Source organism: Schistocerca americana, chromosome 1 (genome assembly GCF_021461395.2).
Source record: "Schistocerca americana isolate TAMUIC-IGC-003095 chromosome 1, iqSchAmer2.1, whole genome shotgun sequence".
Lineage (NCBI taxonomy): Eukaryota > Metazoa > Arthropoda > Insecta > Orthoptera > Acrididae > Schistocerca > Schistocerca americana.
In genome coordinates this window covers 795,552,607-795,579,323 of record NC_060119.1, presented here as the reverse complement: position 1 = coordinate 795,579,323, position 26,717 = coordinate 795,552,607, and the positions used below count along the sequence as shown (strand labels likewise).

Genomic DNA, 26,717 nt, shown 5'->3' with positions numbered 1-26,717 from the left:
GGGGGCAAAAATCATAGAGGGAGACAAAGAGATGAATGTAGTAAACATATTCAAAGGGATGTAGGCTGCAGTAGTTATTCGGAGATGAAGGGGGCTGCACCGGGTAGAGTAGCGTGGAGACGTGCATCAAACCAGTCTTGAGATTGAAAACAACAACAACGATCCAGGAGCACGAACTTCGCTGTTAAAAACAAGGGTTCTAGTTGGTTGACATTTCCAATACAGGTCATTTTTGTTTGTGTTACAGTTTGGTATGGTTTGAAATTCTCTTCTTTCACAAATTTCTGGAACTCTTCCCCGAAGGAATCAGCTGCTGCAACATTTGAACTAAGCTGCTCTCCATGCACAGTAAATTCTTGAATCATGTGACATTGTTTGAATCTGGTTAGCCTTCCAGATGAGGCATTAAATTCTCCCTCTAAGCTTAGAGCTTCATGAAAAAGTTTATCTTTTTCGGCACATGTCACACCTGAAACAATGACACCTTCTTCCCATTTTTGGCTAAACCATTGCAAAAGAACAGCATCTAATTCATCAAATATAGACCCTTCAGTCTTTTCGTGTGGATCGTCCAGAAGCAGAATCACATTTTCTGACACAGTTGTGTGTTTTCTGCTAATTCTTTTTAATGTCCCAAGCAGTCTGCATTCGAGTACCATTATCAGCACTTAGTTTTGCAGCAATTTCCCTCTTCTCAGATCGTTAAGTTAATTCTAATTTTTGTTTTAATGTCAACACATATCTTTTGTTTGTTCATCATCTGTTTTACAGATTTCTTGTAACTTGTTTTGTTGACAATTACACCCCAATTAACATTAGAAAACTGAACCTGTTTTCAGTTTATACAGAACTTGCTGTCTGGTAACAGTGGGAACAGTACTCTGTTGTTAAGGGGCACTTGGTTAAACAATGAAAATGGCACTTGTTGTCAAGAGTGGATTGATTGTTGCTGTTTCCTAGAGCTTTTTTTCCTTTTTAAAGCACAAATAATCTGCAAACCAGATAACCAACACACAAGTAATTGGGAGTACATTGTATGTGATTTCAAACATTATGCAATACTAATTGCATTGGGCCATTTGAAACACCTCGACTGAGTGAAATCCCTTATCTGTTGTGATTACTTTAGTCCTCGCAAATGATAAAACAGATGTCCAAATACCCAACATTGTTTACATCTGCAATGTGTAAAACACTGTTCAGTGTATGGTGCAAGATTAAAAAGATCTTGTGAAAGCACTTTTGCCTTATCAGATAATTTATCTTAATGCAGTTAGGCGTGCTTGCACCATGTGCCTTGCTCACTTATAAGTATGTATATATGTAAGCTTTCATCTGTTAATTGAAATTGATTTGCATTAACTATAAATTTAATTATTTGATTGAGTTAAGTGAAGAAGATTAAGGGAGCAGTGTATATGAGGGGCTTTCAGTAAGTAATGCAACACTTATTTGTTTAGAATTCCAATACACCATATTATTCCCCACTCTTTTGGCTACAAAACCGTGTTTTTCAACATAATCTCTATTCAATGTGACAACTTCATGCCACCTTACTGGGAGGGTCTGCATGCCTGCGCAGGGTCCAGTCAAGTTTCGTTAGTTCCTCTTCAGTGTGCAGACTTGTGTGAGGTCTTACATTCTAATGGGGAAGGAGAAGTTTGTTGCATCACATTAGATGAGTGTGTGTGCACATTCCGACATTGCAGTAGTCACAGCTTTGTGCAGTTGGCTGACACATGGGAGACTGGACAGGTTTGTGCACCTTGTTGCAGTGGTGACAGACACCATGTCCCAACACCTCACCATGCTTTTGTTCACTCCCAGGTCCCTGTAGACATTCTGCAAGGGCCTGTGGATATCTGTGATGCTGTAGTTTTCCACGAAAAGAAACTCTATTACAGCTCTGTGCTTGGAACACACCTGTGTTACAGACACCATTTTGAAGGCTATGTGTAGCACCACCAACTATGTGAACTTCATGAAACTATAGGGGATAGGGGCTGATGTGGAAAGATTCCATGTCCCACAACAAATTCTGCATTTTTGTCAACCGACATTAGCCGGGGGGGGGGGGGGGGGGGGGAGAAAGTGTTGCATTAGCATTACTTATTGATTGGCCCTTTTTTTTAATTTTTTTTCAGAACACTGACAGAACTGAAAGCATTACTCCAAGCATCAATCTTATGTTACCAAACTTTGTTTAGATGCTAATCACATTACTAGTATTAAGTGACTAAACTTTCATTTAATTCAGAACTCATGCCAGTCATCATTGTCATCGTAATCACCACCACCATCACCTTCACCACAAGGTGCCACTCTAGAGGCACCGAATTCATTCTTGTATTCATTGTGGAATGGAAGCAAATACCTTCCAAATGTCATGTTGAGGAATTTCATGCCATATGTGAAACACATGCTATGTCACTTCATGAAGATTGCTAGCTGGAGGCTGGTTTGTTTTAAAATATGATGCTGTACATGAAATAATTTCCTGTTCTGTGCACCAACAAGATGTGTCATTGTTAAGTCTCTTTTTCTAAGCACGCTACAAAAGACCAGAAAATTCCAGATAGTAAGTTTAGCTGGTAAGAATGTTCAGAGCAAAGCAGATTGGTGAGTAACATCTACATCTACATTCACATGCTGCAAACTGCTGTGAAGCACTTGGCAGAGGATGCTTTCCATTGGACCACAAATTAAGGTTTCTTTCCATTTCATTTCCAGAAGTAATGTAGGAAGGACTGTTTAAATGCCTCGTGCTCACTTTTGTTGTGGTCTTCACTCAAAGACAGGTTTGATGCAGCTTTCCATGCAAATGTATAAGCTGTGCGAGCCTCTTCACTTCTGCAAACCGTTGCAACCTACTCCACTTAAGCTGCTGACTGTACTCAAACCAATCACCTTCTACAAGTTTTGTACCGTACATTACCTTGTTGTTGTTGTTGTTGTTGTTGTGGTCTTCAGTCCTGAGACTGGTTTGATGCAGCTCTCCATGCTGCTCTATCCTGTGCAAGCTTCTTCATCTCCCAGTACCTACTGCAACCTACATCCTTCTGAATCTGCTTAGTGTATTGATCTCTTGGTCTCCCTCTACGATTTTTACCCTCCACGCTGCCCTCCAATGCTTAATTTGTGATCCCTTGATGCCTCAAAACATGTCCTACCAACCGATCCCTTCTTCTAGTCAAGTTGTGCCACAAACTTCTCTTCTCCCCAATCCTATTCAATACCTCCTCATTAGTTACGTGATCTACCCACCTTATCTTCAGCATTCTTCTGTAGCACCACATTTCGAAAGCTTCTATTCTCTTCTTGTCCAAACTGGTTATCGTCCATGTTTCACTTCCATACATGGCTACACTCCATACAAATACTTTCAGAAACGACTTCCTGACACTTAAATCTATACTCGATGTTAACAAATTTCTCTTCTTCAGAAACGCTTTCCTTGCCATTGCCAGTCTACATTTTATATCTTCTCTACTTCGACCATCATCAGTTATTTTACTCCCTAAATAGCAAAACTCCTTTACTACTTTAAGTGTCTCATTTCCTAATCTAATCCCCTCAGCATCAAACGATTTAATTTGACTACATTCCATTATCCTCATTTTGCTTTTGTTGATGTTCATCTTATATCCTCCTTTCAACACACTGTCCATTCCGTTCAACTGCTCTTCCAAGTCCTTTGCTGTCTCTGACAGAATTACAATGTCATCGGCGAACCTCAAAGTTTTTACTTCTTCTCCATGAATTTTAATACCTACTCCAAATTTTTCTTTTGTTTCCTTTACTGCTTGCTCAATATACAGATTGAATAACATCGGGGAGAGGCTACAACCCTGTCTCATTCCTTTCCCAACCACTGCTTCCCTTTCATGCCCCTCGACTCGTATAACTGCCATCTGGTTTCTGTACAAATTGTAAATAGCCTTTCGCTCCCTGTACTTTACCCCTGCCACCTTCAGAATTTGAAAGAGAGTATTCCAGTTAACGTTGTCAAAAGCTTTCTCTAAGTCTACAAATGCTAGAAACGTAGGTTTGCCTTTTCTTAATCTTTCTTCTAAGAGAAGTCGTAAGGTTAGTATTGCCTCACGTGTTCCAACATTTCTACGGAATCCAAACTGATCTTCCCCGAGGTCCGCTTCTACCAGTGTTTCCATTTGTCTGTAATGAATTCGCGTTAGTATTTTGCAGCTGTGACTTATTAAACTGATAGTTCGGTAATTTTCACATCTGTCAACACCTGCTTTCTTTGGGATTGGAATTATTATATTCTTCTTGAAGTCTGTGGGTATTTCGCCTGTCTCATACATCTTGCTCACCAGATGGTAGAGTTTTGTCATGACTGGCTCTCCCAAGGCCATCAGCGGTTCTAATGGAATGTTGTCTACTCCCGGGGCCTTGTTTCGACTCAGGTCTTTCAGTGCTCTGTCAAACTCCTCACGCAGTATCTTGTCTCCCATTTCATCTTCATCTACATCGTCTTCCATTTCCATAATATTGTCCTCAAGTACGTCGCCCTTGTATAAACCCTCTATATACTCCTTCCACCTTTCTGCCTTCCCTTCTTTGCTTAGAACTGGGTTGCCATCTGAGCTCTTGATATTCATACAAGTGGTTCTCTTCTCTCCAAAGGTCTCTTTAATTTTCCTGTAGGCAGTATCTATCTTACCCCTAGTGAGACAAGCCTCTACATCCTTACATTTGTCCTTTAGCCATCCCTGCTTAGCCATTTTGCACTTCCTGTCGATCTCATTTTTGAGACGTTTGTATTCCTTTTTACCTGCTTCATTTACTGCATTTTTATATTTTCTCCTTTCATCAATTAAATTCAATATTTCTTCTGTTACCCAAGGATTTCTATTAGCCCTCGTGTTTTTACCTACTTGATCCTCTGCTGCCTTCACTACTTCATCCCTCAGAGCTACCCATTCTTCTTCTACTGTATTTCTTTCCCCCATTCCTGTCAATTTTTCCCTTATGCTCTCCCTGAAACTCTGTACAACCTCTGGTTCTTTCAGTTTATCCAGGTCCCATCTCCTTAAATTCCCGCCTTTTTGCAGTTTCTTCAGTTTCAATCTGCAGTTCATAACCAAGAGATTGTGGTCAGAATCCACATCTGCCCCTGGAAATGTCTTACAATTTAAAACCTGGTTCCTAAATCTCTGTCTTACCATTATGTAATCTATCTGATACCTTTTAGTATCTCCGGGATTCTTCCAGGTATACAACCTTCTTTCATGATTCCTGAACCAAGTGTTAGCTATGATTAAGTTATGCTCTGTGCAAAATTCTACAAGGCGGCTTCCTCTTTCATTTCTTCCCCCCCAATCCATATTCACCTACTATGTTTCCTTCTCTCCCTTTTCCTACTGACGAATTCCAGTCACCCATGACTATTAAATTTTCGTCTCCCTTCACTACCTGAATAATTTCTTTTGTCTCGTCATACATTTCATCAATTTCTTCATCATCTGCAGAGCTAGTTGGCATATAAACTTGTACTACTGTAGTAGGCATGGGCTTTGTGTCTATCTTGGCCACAATAATGTGTTCACTATGCTGTTTGTAGTAGCTAACCCGCACTCCTATTTTTTTATTCATTATTAAACCTACTCCTGCATTACCCCTATTTGATTTTGTATTTATAACCCTGTAATTACCTGACCAAAAGTCTTGTTCCTCCTGCCACTGAACTTCACTAATTCCCACTATATCTAACTTTAAGCTATCCATTTCCCTTTTTAAATTTTCTAACCTACCTGCCCGATTAAGGGATCTGACATTCCACGCTCCGATCCATAGAATGACAGTTTTCTTTCTCGTGATAACCTTACAATACCAAATTAACAGTTCTTGGATCCTCAGATGTGTCCTATCATCCAGTTCCTTCTTTCAGTCAGACTGTGCCAACAATTTCTTTTCTCGGCACTTTGATTCAGTACCTCTTCATTAGTTTTCTGATCTATCCATACTATCTTGGTGGGTTCGTTTGGCTACCGTGGGGCCTCAGCCTTCCAGCATCTTTTCCCTTCCAAGCTGCATGTCTATCCTCTCGCTATTCTTTTTTAACTCCCTATGGGAACATGTCTGGGATGTTTTTGGGAATGTGCTCTGCATTTTTTGTGGCCTGACATCAGAACAGTCTCTCCACCGTTTTTGATTCCACTTTTCTTCCTTCGTTACCCTTCTCCTATTCTTCCTTTGCTTCGGCATTTGAGGATCCTCTTTTTCTTCTTCCTCCCTGTGCGCTCCTGAAGGCCAAGCCATGCCTCTGATGCATGACTGGGAAATGCGTAATTCCCAGCCCCAGGTTGATGGGTAGTGTTCGCACATACCCCGGGTACATGCCAGGCCCAGGAACGGGTGATTGCCTGAGCTGTTACCTTTGTAACCTTCACAAATTGCCAAGTGGTTACTCTGTCAGGTGTTTGGAATGTGTGACCTGAGGTGTGAACAGTCACCTAAAGCAGGTGTGCCCTCCCCGCCCCCCCCCCCCCCCTCCCCTGAGGGTTGCCCCCTCCCCCCCTCAGTTGGAAGGAGTGCTCCATTGGAGGTGCTGGCAATTGTTTAGGATTCTCTCACAATGAGCCAATACTCTTCTTCACAGTCTATGTCTACTTAACGGAAACGAAATGAGGCTAATGATTCAAAAGCCCTCCCAGCTGCTCTGTGGGTTCTCATGGGTACATGTATTGAAGATGGTCAGTCCTTTGCAACAGTGGTAAATCCATTTATTATTCAGAAAGATGCTGATCCAATTGCTGGCCCTATGAAATCCTGCTCTTGTTTATGCAATTGCTCTTTGATTTTGGAGATGACTTCTGATTCTCAAGGACAACTGATTGCAGCTTCCCTCCTCCATGGGTATCTTGTTCGTTTTGAGTCCCATTGCACGCTGAATTCTTTGCCTGGTTTTATTTACACCAGGCTGCTCGATGGTCTGACCGAGGCAAAAGTCCAAACATTTCTTTCTGATCAGGGCGTCATTGCAGTCCACTGGATGATGAAAACACACACTTTTTTCCTGACTTTTAATATCATTACAACCATACTCAAATGTCCATTGATCCCCAGCCAAGTGTGTAACCTTGATGGGGATGCTCGCAAGGGTGATTGTCGGCTTCCTCCTCCCCTCTGTATCAATCACAGTGGCAGCCGAACAGCCTCCTGAGATTGTTCAATGTATCTGCATGAGTGGGCCATCTAGGAGATCTGGGTGAAGGAAAAGGTGCCTTACCCTGTAGCCACAAGTTTTTTGGCTAGTCCGAAACTCTGCGTTTTACCATTTGGCACTTCCAGTACTGTTCTTGCTACATCTTGCTCCACAAAGGACGTTGCCACACAGACATGCGATTTTAAATTCAGCATCATGGTTGTAAGATCACCCAGTGTCATGGTAGCATCCCCATCTCCTCCTCCTCCAGCTGTGCACCTCACGGGGCAAAGTCATCTGCTATACCATTGGCTGGCTGGAAAGGACATAACGAATACTTCCGTGATGACTTCTTAAGTCCCTCCAGCCAACAAACATCTGAATTGTCATCTGCCATCTACAAAGGCTCCAAGAAATCAAACAGAGGCAAATGGTCTTCCCCTTTGCCGATTTGGAGATCCACTTTGATGGTGTTGCCATGTGATACCCTCACCCCGCCGACCTCCATGTTGCCGGTGCACACTGCCAACAGTTTTCCTGCCCTGGACTCCACAGACTGGCAGAAGGAGAATGCCAATGCCTCTGCAGATCTCATGGAGCCGGATCCTCCACACTCTGCAGCCAGAATCAATGAGTCTTCGTACGCTGGCACTTGGCAGCTGCCAAGGTGACGCCCCTTCATTTTTTTCCCTCCTTGCCTTTCCTCATCATGACTTTCCTTCAGTGGAATGTTCGTGACCTAAAAAGAGGAATTACAGTTGCTCTTGGAATCACAGCATCCTCTTGTTCTCTGCCTCCAGGAAACAAAATTGCATCATCAACCGCTTTGACCTCTCGCATTTTTTTCTGGTCCACTTTGACCTTCCCGCTGAGGACAGCATTCTATCTCATGGCTAAGTCATGCTGCTCCTCCGGGATGATATTCATAGTGAAACCATCTCCCTAACTACCTGGCTTCAAGCAATTGCAGTCCACATTTTCCTTCCCCACTTCACCTTCTGCACTTCTCTCCTTCTGCACTGCCCAGCTTGCCCATCGTCTCGAGTGGTCCATTCTCTCTGACATGTACTCGAGTGATCATTTTTTGTGTGCTATCTGTTTCCTGACTCCTATGTGGCCCATATGCATGCCCAAATGGCAGCTTTTAAGGCTGACTGGGGGCCTTACTCCTCCCTGGTGACCTTCAACGAACAACATTTCTCAGTTGTGATGACCAGGTAGACTACCTTACCAACTTTATCCTTACTTCTGCAAAATGTTCCATTCCTTGTACTTAATCTTTGCCTCACCATGCCCTGCTCCCTTGGTGGACTGAGGCATGCCGTGACGCAATTCATGTGTGGAGACATGCTCGGTGCGTTTTTAACTTCCATCCTATAATGGCAAACAGCTGTCATTATAAACAGTTACATGCACATTGTTGTTGCGTCCTTTGGGATAGCAAAAAAGCTAGCTGGATTTCACTTACTAATTCTTTTAACAGTTCCCACTCTGTCTTCCATTGTGTGGGCTAACCTCTGACGGCTCTCTGGGACTGAGGTCCATTCCCAGTTTCCGGCCTGACCGTAAAAGATGATGTCATAGTGGACCCTATTGCTATCCCCAGCAGCTTGGGCTGCTATTTTGCGGAGATTTCAAGCTCCAGCCACTCTCGCCCAGCCTTCCTCTATCACAAATGAGTGGAGGAGGCTCAGGTGATACCCTTCTCTTCTCAGAATCGTAAGTACTACAATGCCACCTTTACTAATCCCAATCCTCCGCGACAGGGCCAGACGATGTTCACATTCAGATGTTGCAGAACCTTTCTCTTGTGAGCAAGCACTTTCTCCTTCATACATACAATCACATCTTGGCAGAGGGCATGTTTCCCAGACACTGGTGTGAAGCCACTGTATTACCTTTACCTAAGCCCGGTAAGGACAAACGCCTTCCTTGTAGCTATCGCCCCGTTTCTCTAGCCAGCTGTGTGTGAGGTGATGGAACATTGATACCTGCTCTACTGGCATGGTGGCTCAAGTCTCGCGATTTGCTAACCATTGCACAATGTGGATTTCGAGTGTGCCATTCTGCAGTTGACCACCTTGTCACTTTGTCAATGCATGTCATGAATGGCTTTCTGTGGAAATACCAGACTGTGGCCATGTTTTTCGATTTGGAGAAAGCCTATGACACCTGCTGGAGGACAGGTATCCTCCATACTCTCTTTAGGTGGGGTTTCCAGAGTTACATGCCCCATTTCCTTCAGAAAGTTTTGAAAGACTGAGTTTTCAAGGTATATGTGGGTTCTGCCTTGTAGGACACCTTTATCCAGATAAACAGTGTGCCTCAGAGGCCTGTCCTGAGCATCATCCACTTTGCTCTCGCCATTAACCCTATTATGGCCTGTCTCCTGTTGGGTATCCCCAGCTATCTATTCATTGAGAATTTTGCCATCTATTGCAGTTCTCCATGGATTTGTCTCCTTGAGTGGCGTCTTCAGCATTGTCTTGATGGTCTTTACTCATGGAGCATTGACAATGGCTTTCACTTTTCCACTGACAAAACTGCTTGTATGAATTTCCGGAATCACAGTTTGTTTCTTCCACCATCTTTACATCTTGGACCTGCTGCTCTTGCTTTCATTGAAACTATGAAATTCTGGGGCTCATGCTTGATAGGAAACTTTCTTGGTCCTCCCACATGTCTCACCTGGCTGCCCGCTGCTGCCGGTCCCTCAGTGTTCTACATGTCCTCAGCAGTACTTCATGGGGACCAGACTGGACCACGCTTCCCCATTTGTGCTTCTTTTATGCGTCTGCACATCCGTCAATCTTACACTGCCTCAAACAATCCACCATTGTGGCATCCATTTGGCCACTGGTGGCTTTTACACTAGCCTGGTTGAGAGTCTGCATGCAGAAGCTGCCGAACTACCGCTGTCATACGACGGTGATTTTCACCTCAGTGGATATGCGTGCTATTTGTCTGCCACCCATCCTATGCCTCCTTCTTCAATGACTTCTTTGATTGCTAGTATGGGGAATGTCACCTTTTCTGTCAACTCCTGGAGTTCACTTTCAGCTATTGCTTTAGCGGCTTAACTTCACGCTACCTGCCACTTTCCCAATGGGTGTGAACCCTTCACCACCTGGGCTTTGTGCACCAGCCCATGATCACTTTGGACTTCCCGCACTTCCTAAAGACACTACTTCAGACTCGCTCTGTTGCCTCGTTTCTCGACCTTTGCATGGAACTTCACAATAGTGCCTTTGTGTACACTGATGACTGTCAGACTAACCGTGGTGTCAGGAGTGCCTTTGTCATTGGCACTGGCGTTTTTCAGTAGCAGATTCTGGAACACTTCTCAATATTGACAGTGGAGCTCTTCACACTGTATTGGGCCATGTAGTACATCTGGCAACACAGGCTTTTAAATTGTGTCATTTGCTCCGACTCTCTCTGTGTCCTTCAGAGCCTTGTGTGCTGTACACTATCCACCCCTTAGTGCAATGGGTCCAGGAAATCTTTCACTTGCTCACTCATGATGGAGCCACTGGAATGCTTAAGTGATCTGATGGGCAATGAGACACTGACACTGCTGCCAATGCTGCAGTCCTTGAATCTTGGCCCACTAGGTTTTCCATTCCCTCAGATGATCTCTGTGCTGGTCTCTGTCAGGAGGCAGTGTCATTTTGGCATCACAACTGGTCTCTCCTTCATGGGAACAAGCTCCAGGGAATTAAACCTCTTCCAGCGGCTTGGCTGACCTCTCGGTCCTCTCATCATGAAGTGATCATTTTAGCTAGATTGCGTATTGGGCACTGTCTTTTTAGCCATCGCCATTTGTTAAGTGGTGATTCCCCATCATTTTGTGCTCATTATCCTCAACCTTAGATGGTTTGCCATTTCCTGATGGAATGCCCTTTTTCTAACCACTTACATTCTCATTTATGTTTGCTATCTGAGTTATCAGCCATCTTAGCAAATGACAGTTGGGCTGTCGACCACATTTTACTTTTTATCCGTCATAACAAGATGGCTCTGCAACTGGAGGGGAAGAGGCCCAGAGGAAGACCAAGAGATAGATGGGTGAAGGGAGTGAAGGAATGTGTGACGAGAAGAGGAGAGAACTGGACGAAGGTGGAAGAGGGGGAATGGTGGAAAGACAGAACACGATGGAGAGGCTTGTGTTCCCGACAGACCCAGCCAGTGGCTGGAAACTGTCCAAGATGATGATGATGATAACAAGATGGCGAAGGACATTTAATCTTTAGTTCAGGGCCTCCGTTGCCTCTATGGTGTATTTTATCGACCTTTTTCCAAGTCCATGTTTTTAGCTGTCTTTCGTTCTTTCGATTGGGCTTAACATTTTTAACTCCTTTCTCATCTTCGTGTTCTGTGGTTCTGACATGGGTGTGTATGACCCTAGTTGTTTTTATGCCCTAAAACAAAACAAAACATCCATACTATCTTCAGCATTCACTGGTAGCATGTTTCAAAAGCTTCCATTCCTATTTGTACTGTTTATTGTATAAGTTTCACTTCTTTTCTTGCAAGGTTACATTCCACACAAATACTATGAGAAAAGGACTTACTGCCATTGAAATTTATGTTTGTTAACTGATTTTTCCATTACTTCTTGGTATATCAACTTCACAATTGCAACTGAAAGTCACAGTGTTGCATATGTTCTACAGTATTAATTTGTTTTATTAGCTGATTTTCAGCATACAAAGCCATCATCAGACTTTTGCTGACTTTTGAAGTCTGATGATGGCCATGTAAGTTGAAAAATGATTGATTAATACTGTACAACATACACAGGAGTGTGCTGTTCATTTATAAATTTATATTAGATATTGAAATATTTCTCTTGCACAGAAATGGTTTTCTTTCTATTGGCTGTCTACATTTTACATCTTCTGTACCTTCACTCTTATCACTTACTTTGCTGCCAAAATAGCAAAACTGATCTACTACTTTCAATGTCTCATTTCCTAATTAATTCTCTCAGCACCACCAGATTTAATTCAACAGCCCTTCACTATCCATATTATACGGTTGCTGATATTCCACTTTAATTAGTCAAATTTGCCTTTGCATACCCTATGGGAATCATATGTAAGAGGAAGAGAGGTTCTTAGGTTCATCCCTCAGTATTCCTGCTCGAAATTTTATAATTAGTCTTTTGCAGTTTAGCTGGTGTTTGTCTTGTTTGTCTTCAAGTATTTTCCAGTTCAGCTTTTTCAGCACTTTGGTGATTCTCTTATATAAGTCAAACCAATCTTTTACAATTTTTGCTGCTGTTGTTTGTATATCCCCTGTTAGTCCTCTTTGATATGTGCCCATCACTCTTGAGTAATACAGCAGGATGGATTTGACAAATGTTTTCTTGGAGATCTTCTTTGTAGGCTGACAGAATTTTTCCCAGTGTACAACACTGAATCAAAATCTGCCATCTGCTTTATGTATGCTGAACCCTGCATTGTCACTCCATTTTATATCCCCACAAATTGTTACACTCTGGTATTACTAATTGCAATTGTGGCTCATTTGCACAGTAATCATACGGTACTATTATTTTGCATTTTGTAAGGTAAATGTTTTTGAACAGTTAAAGCACATCTTTGCACCACCTTGAACTCAAGATCTAATTGGACATCTGTGCAGATTTTTTCAGGTAGTACTTCATTATAGGTAATTACATTATCTGGAAAAAGTCTTAAGTTACTAATGATTCTGTTTGTCACATCATTAATATAGAGCATGAATAGCATGTTTTCTGACATATTTCACCGGGGCACACCTGAAGTTACTTCTACTTCTGTCAGTGACTCTCAGTCAGAGATAACATGCTGCCTCCTTCCTAACAAGAAATTCTCAACCCACTTAAATATTTTGTTTAATATTCTATATAATTGTACTTTTGTTAGTAGGTGCTAGGGTGGCACTGATTCAAATGCTTTACAAAGTCAAGGAACACTGCATCTACTTGATTGCCTCAGTCCAAGATCTGGACTTGCATTCAGACGTGCATCCAGTCATCCAGATTTAGCTTTTCCACGATTACTCTATATCACTCCAGGAAAATTCTGGGATGGTTCCTTTGAAAGAGGATGGTCAATATTCTAAAATTCTACAACATGCGGTGTCAGTGATATTGCATGACACTTTTGTGGTTCACTTGTGATATCCTTGTAGTGTGACCCATGCTTCCTTTTCGTGTGAGGAATTTACAGTATATTATCTTCAAGAGAGGGACTAATTCAGCTGCACAGTCTGTATAGAATCTGTCAGAGATTTCATTGAAACTGGGAGTTTGCTCAGTTATAGCGATTTTAGCTGTTTCTTGTTGCTGTTGACACTGACACCTATACCACTCACTTTTAAAGTGGTGCAAGAATTAATCTGGAGCAGTAGTCCTGGATCTTCATTTACAAGGAAACATTTGAAAATGTATTTCAGCTTTTCTGCTTTTGTTTGTCTATTCTTAGTTTCAGTTCCTGTTTCTGGATACTCGCTTTATTGCCACTGACAGTTTTAAAATATGAAATAACTTGTTTGGGTTGAGCAAAAAGTTTTTGTCTATAAAACTATCTTCAGGAACAGCCAATAACACACATGAAACAGACTGAATTCACCAGGAAAGAATGATAATGAATAATATAGGGTGAGGCAAAAGTCTGGATATTATATTTGTGTGTGTCAGAATTGTCACAACTATGGTGCAAAATTGTTTTAGATTATATTGTCTTGGACCAAAACTGGCTACATTTAGCACAATTGGGTTAGTCATGTGTAGACTCTACATAGTACGGATGTTTGAACTCAGCTCACACTGCTGGAGGTGTAGTAGTCTACAGGTGTCCACAGTCACAGGGAGTCTGTTTATCCTGGAGGCTCCACCTCCGCAATTCTTCCTTTTTTTCAATTTCAGGGAATAGTCTACTGAGAGACTTACAGGTCATCCATTCCTTGCGGTGGTGTGAAGTGAGTTCTGTGGAGAGTTGACCAGTCACTGTGCAGTTCATTTCCACAGAGGCAGTTGTGTGTAGTGTAGTATCATTGAGGGTCTAGCTATTTCTAGATTTAAGCCATTGATGGACTGTGATGAAGCTGTACAGCAGATTTATTGCTGCAGTTAATGCTCTTGTTTTCTGCTTTGTGGTTGCTGCTTCTCGTCTGATGTCCAGTGGTGTAGACCAGCAAGACAACACAGCATGGCTTGCTTGTTGGCCTCAGGCATTGAGTTATGATACAGTATGGTTTGTTAAGGCAGGCGGTTCCACTGCTGTCCAATCAGACAAGGGCACTCTCAGTACACTAACAGGCAGGCATAGGTAGTGCAGGCTACCTGCCAGATGGCCCTACTGCACGCATTCTGCACATGTGTGAGCTGCTAGGCCCACCCAGCCAGCATGTGTTCTGCCATCGCAGTCTGCAACTTTCTGTTTACTTTTGTAAAATGTTTTATGTAAGTGAGCATCCTTTCCAAGGTGAAACCTAAATATTTTAGAGTTCCACAGTGCTCCAGTGGAGTACCTTCTCAAGTAAGCTGCAGGATTCTTGTAACCTGCCTGTTATACATTGTGTCACAGACATTTGAATTTTAGTAGGATTTGCTGTGGGCTGTGTTTGTCCTTGTAATAGATAACAAATTGTTCTATAATGATTGATAGATAGTTCTCCACGACCTCAAAGGTGTGTTTTTGGCTGTGATGGGACCATCATTACCATATTAAAAATTTTTTGGCTGTTGAGGGAGGTGATGGTTGTTAGTATATTTGTTAAAAAGTATTAGAACAAGTACACTATCCTGTGGGAGGCCATTATTCTGTGTTTTCTGTCAGCTCCTCAGTTCTTGAAAGACTACATAAAATCTTCAGTTTTGTAGAAGTTTATGATAATTTGTGTCAGCTTGTAGTTCTTGCTAAGAGCTTATCATTTCTGTAACAGTTGTTGGTGGGTGAATTGTTGGCCACTGAAAGATTCAGAAGACAACCCCCTTGATTTATATGTTTTCGGAGCTGCCTTCGATGTGCTCCATTAATTTCAGCACTTGCATTGTACTGCATTTACACGATCTGAAGCCAGCTTGCTGTGAGATGACTTGGCCACCTCTGTAAGATGATAGAGTAGTCTTTCTTCAAGAACTTTGAGTAAATGGCACAATAGAGAGATTGGTCTGTAGCTTTTAAAACTGCCCCATTCGCTACATCATTTTAAGACCGCAATCCCTGCAGGTTTTCTCAAGCTGCAGATTTCAGATTTGCTGGGTTTAACTCAGTTATACATGTTTTCCATCATCCATCCTTTTGTATGGGGTCTGAAGTGCTGTCTTTGTTGGTCTCACACTTCTCTGACACTGGCTGCTTTACAGTTTTTTCATTTGACAATTGGTATATCCAGTTCTGGCATGTCTGTGGTATGTATGGATTCATGCTCCTCATGCATTGTTGTGATTGGCTTCTCGTTATGAGCAGATGTTGTGCAATTTGGGCAGATGTTGTGCAATTTGGTTCAGTTTAATGTTTGTGTGTGTTGTTCTTTTAGTAGAGTCACTGGCTAGAAATATTAAGTTTCTCCAGGCCCTTTGGCTGCTTGTGTTTATGTCAGTATCCCTCATCAGCTTAAGCCTTCTCTCTGTCTTTACCTTCACTATTAAAGAGATGATGAGTGTGTCATTTGTGTTGGTTTTTTTTTTTTTTTTTTTGCCAAAAGTGTTCCCCTCAGAGGAAACATGATATTCATGCAGTAAGGCAGCAATTTCCTGTATGCACCCTGTACATAGTTTGTTCTGTATCTTATGCTCGAGGATGCTCAAGAACATTTTTTTCTAGCATCTATCTATGAAGATATCATACTTTTCTGGGATAGGGCTGACAGTTTGAACTGATTCACTAGTCGACCTTTGCAAAGTTTCGTCTTGCCCTGAAACGAATCTTCTGCGGCCTTGTTACCAGCAGCATTTGACACTATTTTTTGACTATATATTTCAGATGGGTGCACAGACTGTCTTTTGGCAGTAGTCTGCTATTTCTTAATTGAGAAAAAGGAGGAAAATGTTGCCATAGCCATGTGTGGAGATACAAACACGAAGATAAAAGTGGAGAGGCTGTAGTGGTATGGAGCCTATCAAAGGTTGTGTCACTCCTCCATGACAATGAGCTCCCACCATCTTTTAATAACAATAGATAACACACATTAGTTACACTTACATCGCCATAATGTACACATGTTCGTATTATGATTCATAGATATACTTAACAACTCAGTCCTTGTAGAAAGTTCCTTAAAATCCAATTTGGACAAAACCTTCAATGTAGTTATTCGGAATAGGAGGTATGAACTGTTCATACACATTTTACAATACATATAACAGTCAGACTACAAGGACATGCATACAGTGAACTTGTTCCAGAACTGATCTGATGCATAACTATATTTGTCTCACAACCTGTGGTGTGTCTATACAAGTTAACATAATGAATGAGACTTGCAGGCATGTACGGTGAGTACCCAAGGTGATCCTTCTTATCCTATGCTTCCATTTTCCTAAGGAATATCATTATTTATCATACATTCAAACTACTGATCATTGACAGGCTGTTACCCTTTTGTGCTTGCACTACTGTTTCCCTGAAGGTTATTGTTATTTGCTGTACGTTTGAATTGCTGATGATTGACAGACTACTAACCTTTTGCAGATTCTTCCCTCACACACAGACTTCCCAATTGCTGAAGTGTGTCATATTGATTCAGTTTTAGTTTCAGTAGGAGACAAACCTCAAGAATGATGGCATAGACTGTTAGTATAGTAATGCGAGTCCTCCCTGGTCCCTGCATTCCTTGTACAGGTCTTCTAGACGTACCACTATCATTCAAATTGACGACTAGTGATAGCTTGTTTACTTCCAGGAGAGGAAATGCTATCTTCAGGAGACAGTAGTACATGATGCATAGCTCATAACTGTTCAAATGTTAATGTTTTCCTTCCCCCCCCCTCACCCCCCCCCCACCCCCCCACCCCCAACAAAGTAGGTAATCTGTGAAATTTTTCAACTTTCATCCTGTGAAAAAGTATCTTGTCCATGTCAACCAAATGTCTGGCATGTTCAGCACATTTATTTTCATGGTAAAGGAAAGTCTTGGTGAAATATAAATAATTTAAGATGTAAAAGTAACCAATTACCATATAGTTCAGATGTTGATTCACTGATAGGCACATAAACAAGACTAGAGATATGACTAATTTAAACAGCCCCATTACCACCTGACAAAAGAGTTGTACCACAGGTGGATACTATCTATATTATCAGCAAAGTAAAGGGCAGGGAACACTTAGCTTTCTATAAAATTTTGGTGGTATTAATTTCTTTTTCTTGAAAGTTCCAGCCTTCCTAAGGTTTTAATATTAGTTTTTCAACTTCCTGCAGATCAACATTAGCATTATTGTAAGTGTGCTAACTCAGAAAACATCCATTTCTGGGTGTGAGCTTTTCCAATTTAAAAGCCAGATTTGCAAAATTCTGAAGTTGATCTGGAGACAGATTAAAAAAAGGAAGTAATATTAATGTATTAAGAAGATTGGTCATATCCTCCTGTGCTAAAAAAATACTAAGGATCAGTATGGAACATCAAAAGTGGCACAATATCAATAAATCTGTGTGAGGAGCCAATGCCATATATGCTATCAGTGATAACATATCATAGCATCACTGACATAAATGTCATCCTACCCAATAATTTTTTTTACATCTCATTCACTTGTGAAATTCTCTTACCCATGAATATCTTATTCTAGATGCTAATCTCGAACAAGTGAGGTGGTGCAGTGGATTGGTTATCTCACTGAACTCTATTCAGGAGAGGTGATGTTCACCCTATCATGTTGTCTGTATCTAATGAATGTGACGTTGACAAAATGTTAAATCCTAATATTTTTTCCTTCCTTCTACTCTTGATTACACTCTGCTTAACTTCCTCAGTTAGGTAATTTCATAAATCACAACCATATCAGTATGGAACACAAAGCTTCCAGCATTTATGGCAGTAATGAGAAAAGCTACATCAAATGTCAGGGAACATCGTCCTCTGCTGGAGCTGTAGAAATTGTGATTTGCTGTCACTGATGAAAAGTGTTTATAATTAGAACTTTTCCACTTCTCCTCCCTTTTACCTTGAAGTGTGTGTGGTGTTAATGGTGGTAGTGATACACCGATTAGTTTATGAATCTGCGAATGTAGTACATACTACTAAATCAGAGAAGCATATGACATTTGTGTGGGCATGTAGCCATTAAGTCATTCCAGAACAACTGAGTCTCCTACAAAATTCCCAAAATTGTGTTGTTGTGTAGTGGTACAATGGGAAAATGTGTTTTCTGAAATTTCATTTTTGTGAAGTGTGCAAAAAGCAGATACAGGGTGCTTGCCTCCCCTTTCCATGGAGGGGGAGTAACGTGGTGGCTTTAGGTATAGGCATTGAACCACACAAAACTGGGTTGCACTGATATAACTAGGTGGCTGTGTTGGCACTAGAAGGAAGTGATTATGGTTGGATTTGAGCCTTTTCACTCGCAGTAAATAGCCAGCATCAGTGTGACATGGTGAAAGATACAAGAAATGAACTCAATCACTGCTCTGTTGTCATCTGTGTTCCTGGCTGTTTTGTCAGAAATGTTCCTGACTTCTCAAGTTAAGTATCACTCTCACTGCAGACCATTGTAGTAGTGCCAGGTTCTGTCTTCTTAAAAAAGTCTTGGTGTTATTTGGTGGCTGCTCACTATTGAATCTGAGATCCTTTGCCTGGTGGACCATTCCTGCTAATGCCACTGCTGTTGCGTGTCAACTCGCAGATGCCATGCTGCTGACTGGAGTTCCCACTGTGTGGACCCAGCAGCTCAGTCCATACAGGCTAGGCTAGGCTGCAATTCATGACATGTAAGTCAGGCATGGCTTACTATAGCGATTGAGAGAAAACCAAAATACAAGGGTTGGAACTTTAATATATTTATTTACAGCTCATAAAAAATAGATACTTCTTTCAAAGTTTTACTGACCTTCAAAGTAGTCACCACCATTGTGTATAACCCATTGCCAGTAATGTGGAAGTTGTAGGATACTCTTAGCAGTGCCAGTTGTGTGACAGTTCGAGTGACGCAGTCTATTGCCCAACTTCCTGTTACCAAGTTTCTAAATGCACTCCTCACTCCTATTTTGCTGTTTTATCTCCCCATAATGGACATTTACATTTATTATGATCTAATCCAATTTCCTAATTTTAAGGTTGAATTATTTTCTTTGGTCAGTGGTTTACAAATATTGTATCTCAATTCGTACAAAAATTGGTTACCTGTTCCATGTAAATGTAATGAGACTACTGTAAGTGGCCAAATAGTCTAATTGCTGAAAGGAAAAAAAGTCATGGTCATTTCTTGTTACAGTTATTTCATAAAATTGATTGAGACATATCATGTGAATGTCTGTTACAGGAGGAGCACCATTTGCAGTTGTGAAACTCAATATTGTGAATTTGAACAAACAGTCAAAGATGTACAGTCAGGGTATGGCACCAGTTTATCGAATAGTACCTGGACGGAATAGCTGGGATAGAATTAAGGAGAAGCCTACTTTTGTTGTAAGTGTGTACTTTTTGAAAAAAATTCTTTTCGTGATAGCTCAAAAATTAGAGAATACAAATAAAATAATAGAGTGACTTATGTTTCATTTGCTTTCATGTAATGACAAGGATAGTGTCAATTTCCTTTATGTTGATGCATATCGTTATTAGTTTAAAATGTGTTTTAGTTGTGCAAGTGGCAGTGGTTGTGAAAACCATGTATTAATTTTTACACAGTCCATTGTATAGTCTGCAATAGCTTTGAGAAGCACCAGATGTTATCTATAACAGTAGGTTTCCACCTTTCAAGATAAGCAGCTTTAGGCAAAAAATGGGAAACAATAAAACTAATATTGAGTTAGCTTGTGGTTGTTGTTTGTGTTATAGGTAAACTAATATAGATCTATTTAATTTTCATGTTTCAGATCGAGGATAATACATTTATATTAAGTTTCAAGTATCGAACTCTGGAAAATCTACGTTCCATAACATATTTTGCATTTACATACCCATACTCCTATACGGATTTGCAGAATATGTTATGCTCTCTGGACACAAAATTTAAATTATCAGAAGGTACGTTCTAATACAGGTGTTAAAACTGTGCACTTGTGTCATTTATTATAATATTACCAGGATATTGTATGTAGCTGTTTTAAAGTGAAACAGAAAGTGAATACCAAAACATAATCAGAATGAAACTATTCTGCATTTAAGTTTGCCATACATTTTAGACATATTCACTGAAATAATTTGTATTGTAATAGTTTTGGTATTTTCTATTAGTATGCAGCAGTTGATGATGTTTTTAGCAGTATTAAATAAAAAGTTATTCATAAATGTATTGTGTACTTTGTATTTTCTACTGGTACCCTGTTAATAGACTAGAAAATAGGATGTGCTTTGCAACAAGCATAATCTTGAACCTCTCCACTGCTAGAGTTTTTTTATGCCACATAACTGGGATATGTGCCGCAGATGTTCTTTCATTTAAAACAATGGCAGATATGCACCATATTTTGACATCAGACTGAGTTGTCATCGTCAGGTGCACTGGTGAAATGTTGCCTATGCTGCAGTGGTGGACCCATCCCTTCCGGTCAGTTCCTCCTGACCCGGGGTGCTGGTGACTTTTTTGAATACTCCCCAATTCCTAAACCTCGCCAGTCCTTTTCCTTTATCCTTATTCCATCCCCTTAAGCATTTCTTCCAGAAGAAGGAGACACTGGCTCCGAAAGATTTCACATGTACTTAACTTTTATTTATATTTTCTCTTGCCCCTGCCTAGGAGAGTAGATTTTTGATCCATCCAATTACATTATGTTTTCCAAAATTAATTATTTTCATTGATGTAACATCTCCACACTTGGCTAAATTCTTATTCTAATTGATGGTATCCAAGAAAGCTTTCCTTATGTATTGTTAGGAACTAGAATTAAGATTCATTGGAAACAAAATGCGAAGAGAATTCTCATCTTAAACACTGACAACAGAAAGAGATATGCAGATAAGAAGCTGACGTATTTTTGAAGAGTCTAGGAGTCACACATGAGACAGCCATGCCCCTTCCCAAGAACAAAATGATATTGTTAACTGGTCTTCACTGTTTGAAACTAACCAATTTCTTGGGAGATAGGATCTCTACAGCTGTATATTTTATTAAAAGATCATATACAAAGGCTTTGCATGAGACAAAGGTGGAAGAAATGTGAGCAGAAAGAAACTAGTTCTTTGCCATTTTGAAAGGATAGAAGAAGATGCAGTTTAATGTCATGTTATAATCAATGAAGAGTTGTGTACAAGCTCATATTGGATAAGGATGAGAAAGAAAATAAACCATTCACTGTTCGGCAGTATCATTCCAGTATTCAGTGAATGGGGAGACTTGCTCCACCCACGTCTGAGTTCAATATTTCACCACACTAGAACTTTAAGCAGATACATGGTACAGTAATGAAACATACATCTTCATTACAAAGTCTTGACATATAACTTTGTAGAGGTTATTAAAAAGAAATTTTAACATATTACTTATTTCAAAATCGATTATCAAAGAATAATAGTATAAGGTAAGACATGTTATTTTCAGTTGCGAAAATATTCAAAAGACTCTAAAAGACTGATACACTTGTGGTTGCTTACATGAGCAGGATCAAGAAAAATGCTATAGTCTCACTTATTTGCTAGAACACAATGAAATAGGTGTTTGATCCACATCTTCATCTATAGTCAGCAAACCACTTTGTGTGCAGTTGAGGGTAATTTGGATACCACTTCCATTTCCCTCATTTCTTATTCAGTTTGTGAACAGTACACTGGAAGAACAGCTATTGGTAAGCTTCTGCATGAGCTGGAATTTCTAGTGGTTTTTCTGTTATGATTGTTTCATGTCTGGGTATAAATAATATGTTGCTTGGTTCTTCTTGGAACATGTGTTTCCAGGTAAAGTGGCAGATGGAGTGAGTTGAAAAGGATCATAAGAAGTGCTAGCAGATCCTCTGGTGTTGAAACCAGCAGTTATTTATGAGACATAATTTTAAATGGTACTAACACCGATGAGTCTCATTACTCTTGAGGAAACTGAGCATAAGAAAGTACTGCTGTTTCTTCCAGGTGGAAAAGCAACACTCTCCAATTTGGTTTTCCATAGCACATTGTGAGGCAACTGTTAAAATCAGTCATGTTCTATTGAGTAGAATGGTCTGCCAGTGAATACTCAAGGATGTACTTGGTCACAGTTTGCCAATGGCATACATACATGCGGTCATGCCCATATAAAAATTATTCCATTGGTTACACCAAAGCTGATATATGACATAGCTCCTTTAGTAGGTGGCATTACACTTGATAGAAAAGACAGTAGTAGTAGTAGCAGCAGCAGCATCAGTAGTAGTAGTAATAGCAGCATAAAGATGACATAGGCCAGGTTGTTCCATTGTGGATTTTAAATTTAGAAACCTTAAGTAAGATTCAGTGATAATAGATGATACAAAATATTCAAGCATCCTTGTGCTATTCCTACTCCCAGCAACATGCCTTGTGAATCATAGCAATTTGAATGATCCAGATATAAGACTTATCCCATGCACCTGCTTTGCATTTCATACACCATTCCTGTCATTGGTTTACCATGTCCCATCAAAGCAGGGCCTTTTGTGAAAGCAGCTGTACAGTTATCAACTCTGCTGCAACCATAGCACAACTTTCTATGGGAGAGCTAAATAACCAATAACCTGTCCATCCATAAAAATTATTACTCCCTAGTTGTAGTGTAGGTTGCAAAGCTGCTGTAAAAATTGATCAAGTTAAGTGGGGTCACTTGATGGCAGAGCATGCTCCTCAACACACAATCATTAGTTTCTGTTCTGTCAGTTACTGTTTTACAGTACTACTACCTACCACCCTGTTTTCATAAACTTATCTTTGAAGGGGAACATAAATGCATGGTGAGATTTACCTAAATTGATTTTGGCCCATCAGTTTATTGTATAGAGACCAACCACATAATTCTGCAAAACAAGCCCTATTTTTTTTTTTTAATTGCAAGTTTATAAAGTTCTTGGCGGGCTTGTTAACTGCAATATAAATAGATTACTGTACTGTAGATGGAGTTGATTTTTATTAAATGAGCTTGTCAACACAAGGAATTACTTTGAAATTTAATAGTTTATCCACCAAAACACAACCCTGTTGCAGTGGCTCTAGATATCTCGGCAACTAGCAGGCAGCCAAATTCATGAAAGCTAACTCAGTCCCTTGCAGTATGTAAATAAATGACCAAACTGTTAATTGTACAATATGTATCACCATACCTGTTTAAAAAAAACTTAATAGTTCCTCTGTGGTGTCACCTGTGGAATAATTCTAAGTCAGTATGTAAATTTGGCTCATGAAAAATCAAAGTTAAAACACTTGTACTAGTGGCCACTTGCCACCCAGAAATCAAATTACCCACAAACTTTACAATAATGCCTTCTGTAGACAGAGTCTGACGTTCCCTTTGGCTATTACACTAATTTATTGTTCTTTGCAAATCGATCTTCATTCAGTGCAAACTTAATATAGCAGGTAGCCTGACACTCTGTCGAGTTAGAATGTATAATGTACAGTGGATTCTTGTTGCCAGTTGTGGTCTCTCTGCTGTTTTATAGCCACCGTAAACTATCACTCTCAGGTGGGCAGATGCCTTGCCGCCTTATATCATCACTTTCCTATGTCGTAATTCTTTTCTGTCGCCTGCGCGTGACACTGAGACTGGCAGCATGCCTAGTTTCTCTAAAGGTTGACTTCTCAACCATTAATAACCTCCCACAATTGAACAGCACTGTCACCATGACCTTCTGCTTGCTTGCACTCACCTTAGAAGCCATAATGCTGGAAACTCAGTTCCAGGCTTGTAGAATTTGGATATTCAAGTGTACAATTATATTACAATACTGGCTTGCTTCTGCACCTTTCCCTCAGTAGATTCCGTTCTGTACTGTCAAAATCATCTTTACACACGCACACACACACACACACACACACACACACACACACACACACACACACACACAATTGTCCTTATTTTACTGTCTGTTTCTAATTCACTGTTTGGTTTAATCCTTTCAAGGTCTTTTTATGATTTCTGTAAGCTTTAATTTAAATTTTGAATTGACCTTCTAACTGTTTCCACCAGTCAGCAGGCTTCTTCGAAACATTCTCTCGCTTGAGCCTCTCGCCAACACAGCAACAAAAATTGACCTGTGTGCCACCATATAGTGTAATGTCATTCACATAAAATTAAGAAACATTTTGCTACCATACGGTGTTATCATTCATCATTAACATAAAATTAAGAAATGTTTTCTTCACCTCTCAAATGAAGCATGATCGTTACAAGAGTGCCTCAGTATTTTTGTCTAAATGCCAAGTCCTCAATGTTTTCATTCCCCTGAGTCTCAACACACCTGTCCAGCTTACTATGCTTTAACATCACTATTTCTATCAGCTTGCTTCCTATTGGCTACTGCTATTGTCTGTTTTGTACTATGCTGTTCTGGTGCAGTGATGTGCATTACATATTAATAAAACAGCTCTAGAACCAATCAGCCAACATTAATAAAATGATTTTCTTAAAAAATGGTGCTCAAACACTGATCAGAAGTGAAATTACACAAATTCCTTTACTGGTCTTGTACAGATATGATTTTGTTTATATAGAATGAAGCGGTGAGTGAAAATTTGTACCAATGCTAGGAATCAATCCCTTGAAACTTCTCCCACTTGGGTCTCTCATCCCTGCAGTTGTGTGAACTGCAGTGCCAAGGAGGCTTAGTGGCTAATGCTCCTGCCTAGTAAGCAGGAGACCTGGGTTTGATTCCCAGCTTGGGTCAAATTTTCACTCACTACTTCAGTCTATATATGTAAAAACATATCAGAAAGATATAAAACAATATTCATTGAAGTGCCAAAGAAACTGGTATAGGCATGCTTATTCAAATACAGAGATATGTAAACACGCAGGTGAGTTTGAACGTGGTATTATAGTCAATGCATGAGCGATGATACACAGCATCTCCGAGTTAGTGATGAAAAGGGGATTTTCCCATACAAACATTTTATGAGTGTACCATGAATATCAGGAATCCAGTAAAACATCAAATCTCCAACATCACTGCAGCCAGAAAAAGATTCTGCAAGAGCAGGACCAACGACAACTGAAGAGAATCTTTCAGTGCGATGGAAGTGCAACCCTTCCCCAAATTGTTGCAGATTTCAATACCGGGCCATCAACAAGTGTCAGCAAGCAAACCATTCAATGAAGCATCATCAGTATGGGCTTTCAGAGCTGAATGCCCACTCATGTACCCATCACTTCATGACACAAAGCTTTCCGCCTGGCCTGGGCCCGTCAACACCGATGTTGGACTGTTGATGACTGGAAACAAGTTGCCTTGCCGGACGAGGTTTGTTTCAGATTGTATTGAGTGGATGGACGTGTACGGGTATGGAGACAACCTCATGAATCCATGGACCCTGTACGTCAGCAGGGGACTGTTCAAGCTGGGGGGGACACTGTAATGGTGTGGGCTGTGTGAAGTGGGTGTGATGTGGGTTCCCTGATACATCTAGATATGCCTCTGACAGGTGACACATACGTAAGCATCCTTTCTGATCACCTGCATCCATTCCTGTGCATTGTGCATTCCGACGGACTTGGGCAATTCCAGTAGGACAATGCAACACTCCATACTTCTAGAATTGCTACAGAGTGGCTCCAGGAACACTCTTCTTAGTTTAAACACTTCCACTAGTCACCAAACTCCCTAGACATGAACATTATTGAGCGTATCTGGGATGCCTTGCAATGTGCTGTTCAGAAGAGATCTCCAACCCCTCGTGTTGTTGTTGTGGTCTTCAGTCCTGAGACTGGTTTGATGCAACTCTCCATGCTACTCTATCCTGTGCAAGCTTCATCACCTCCCAGTACCTACTGCAGCCTACATCCTTCCGAATCTGCTTAGTGTATTCATCTCTTGGTCTCCCTCTACAATTTTTACCCTCCTCGCTGCCCTCCAGTACCAAATTGGTGATCCCTTGATGCCTCAGAACATATACTACCAACCGATCCCTTCTTCTAGTCAAGTTGTGCCACAAGCTCCTCTTCTCCCCAATTCTATTCAATACCTCCTCATTAGTTATGTGATCTACCCATCTAATCTTCAGCATTTTTCTGTAGCACCACATTTCGAAAGCTTCTATTCTCTTCTTGTCTAAACTATTTATCGTCCACGTTTCACTTCCATACATGGCTACACTCCATACAAATACTTTCAGAAACGACTTCCTGACATTTAAATCTATACTCAATGTTAACAAATTTTTATTCTTCAGAAACACTTTCCTTGCCATTGCCAGTCTACATTTTATATCCTCTCTACTTCGACCATCATCAGTTATTTTGCTGCCC

General features: G+C 40.6%; 1 protein-coding gene across 2 annotated transcripts in view; it reads left to right on the top strand.

Annotated features, from left to right (window-relative positions):
• LOC124612538 (cytosolic carboxypeptidase-like protein 5) overlaps window positions 1-26,717 on the top strand; it is a 174,620-nt gene that overhangs the window by 28,947 nt on the left and 118,956 nt on the right. For both annotated transcript variants that reach the window (XM_047140811.1, XM_047140819.1), the window contains exons 4-5: window positions 19,638-19,783; window positions 20,191-20,341. In XM_047140811.1, the coding sequence (XP_046996767.1) occupies window positions 19,638-19,783; window positions 20,191-20,341 (297 nt within the window). The remainder of the gene's footprint in view (window positions 1-19,637; window positions 19,784-20,190; window positions 20,342-26,717) is intronic.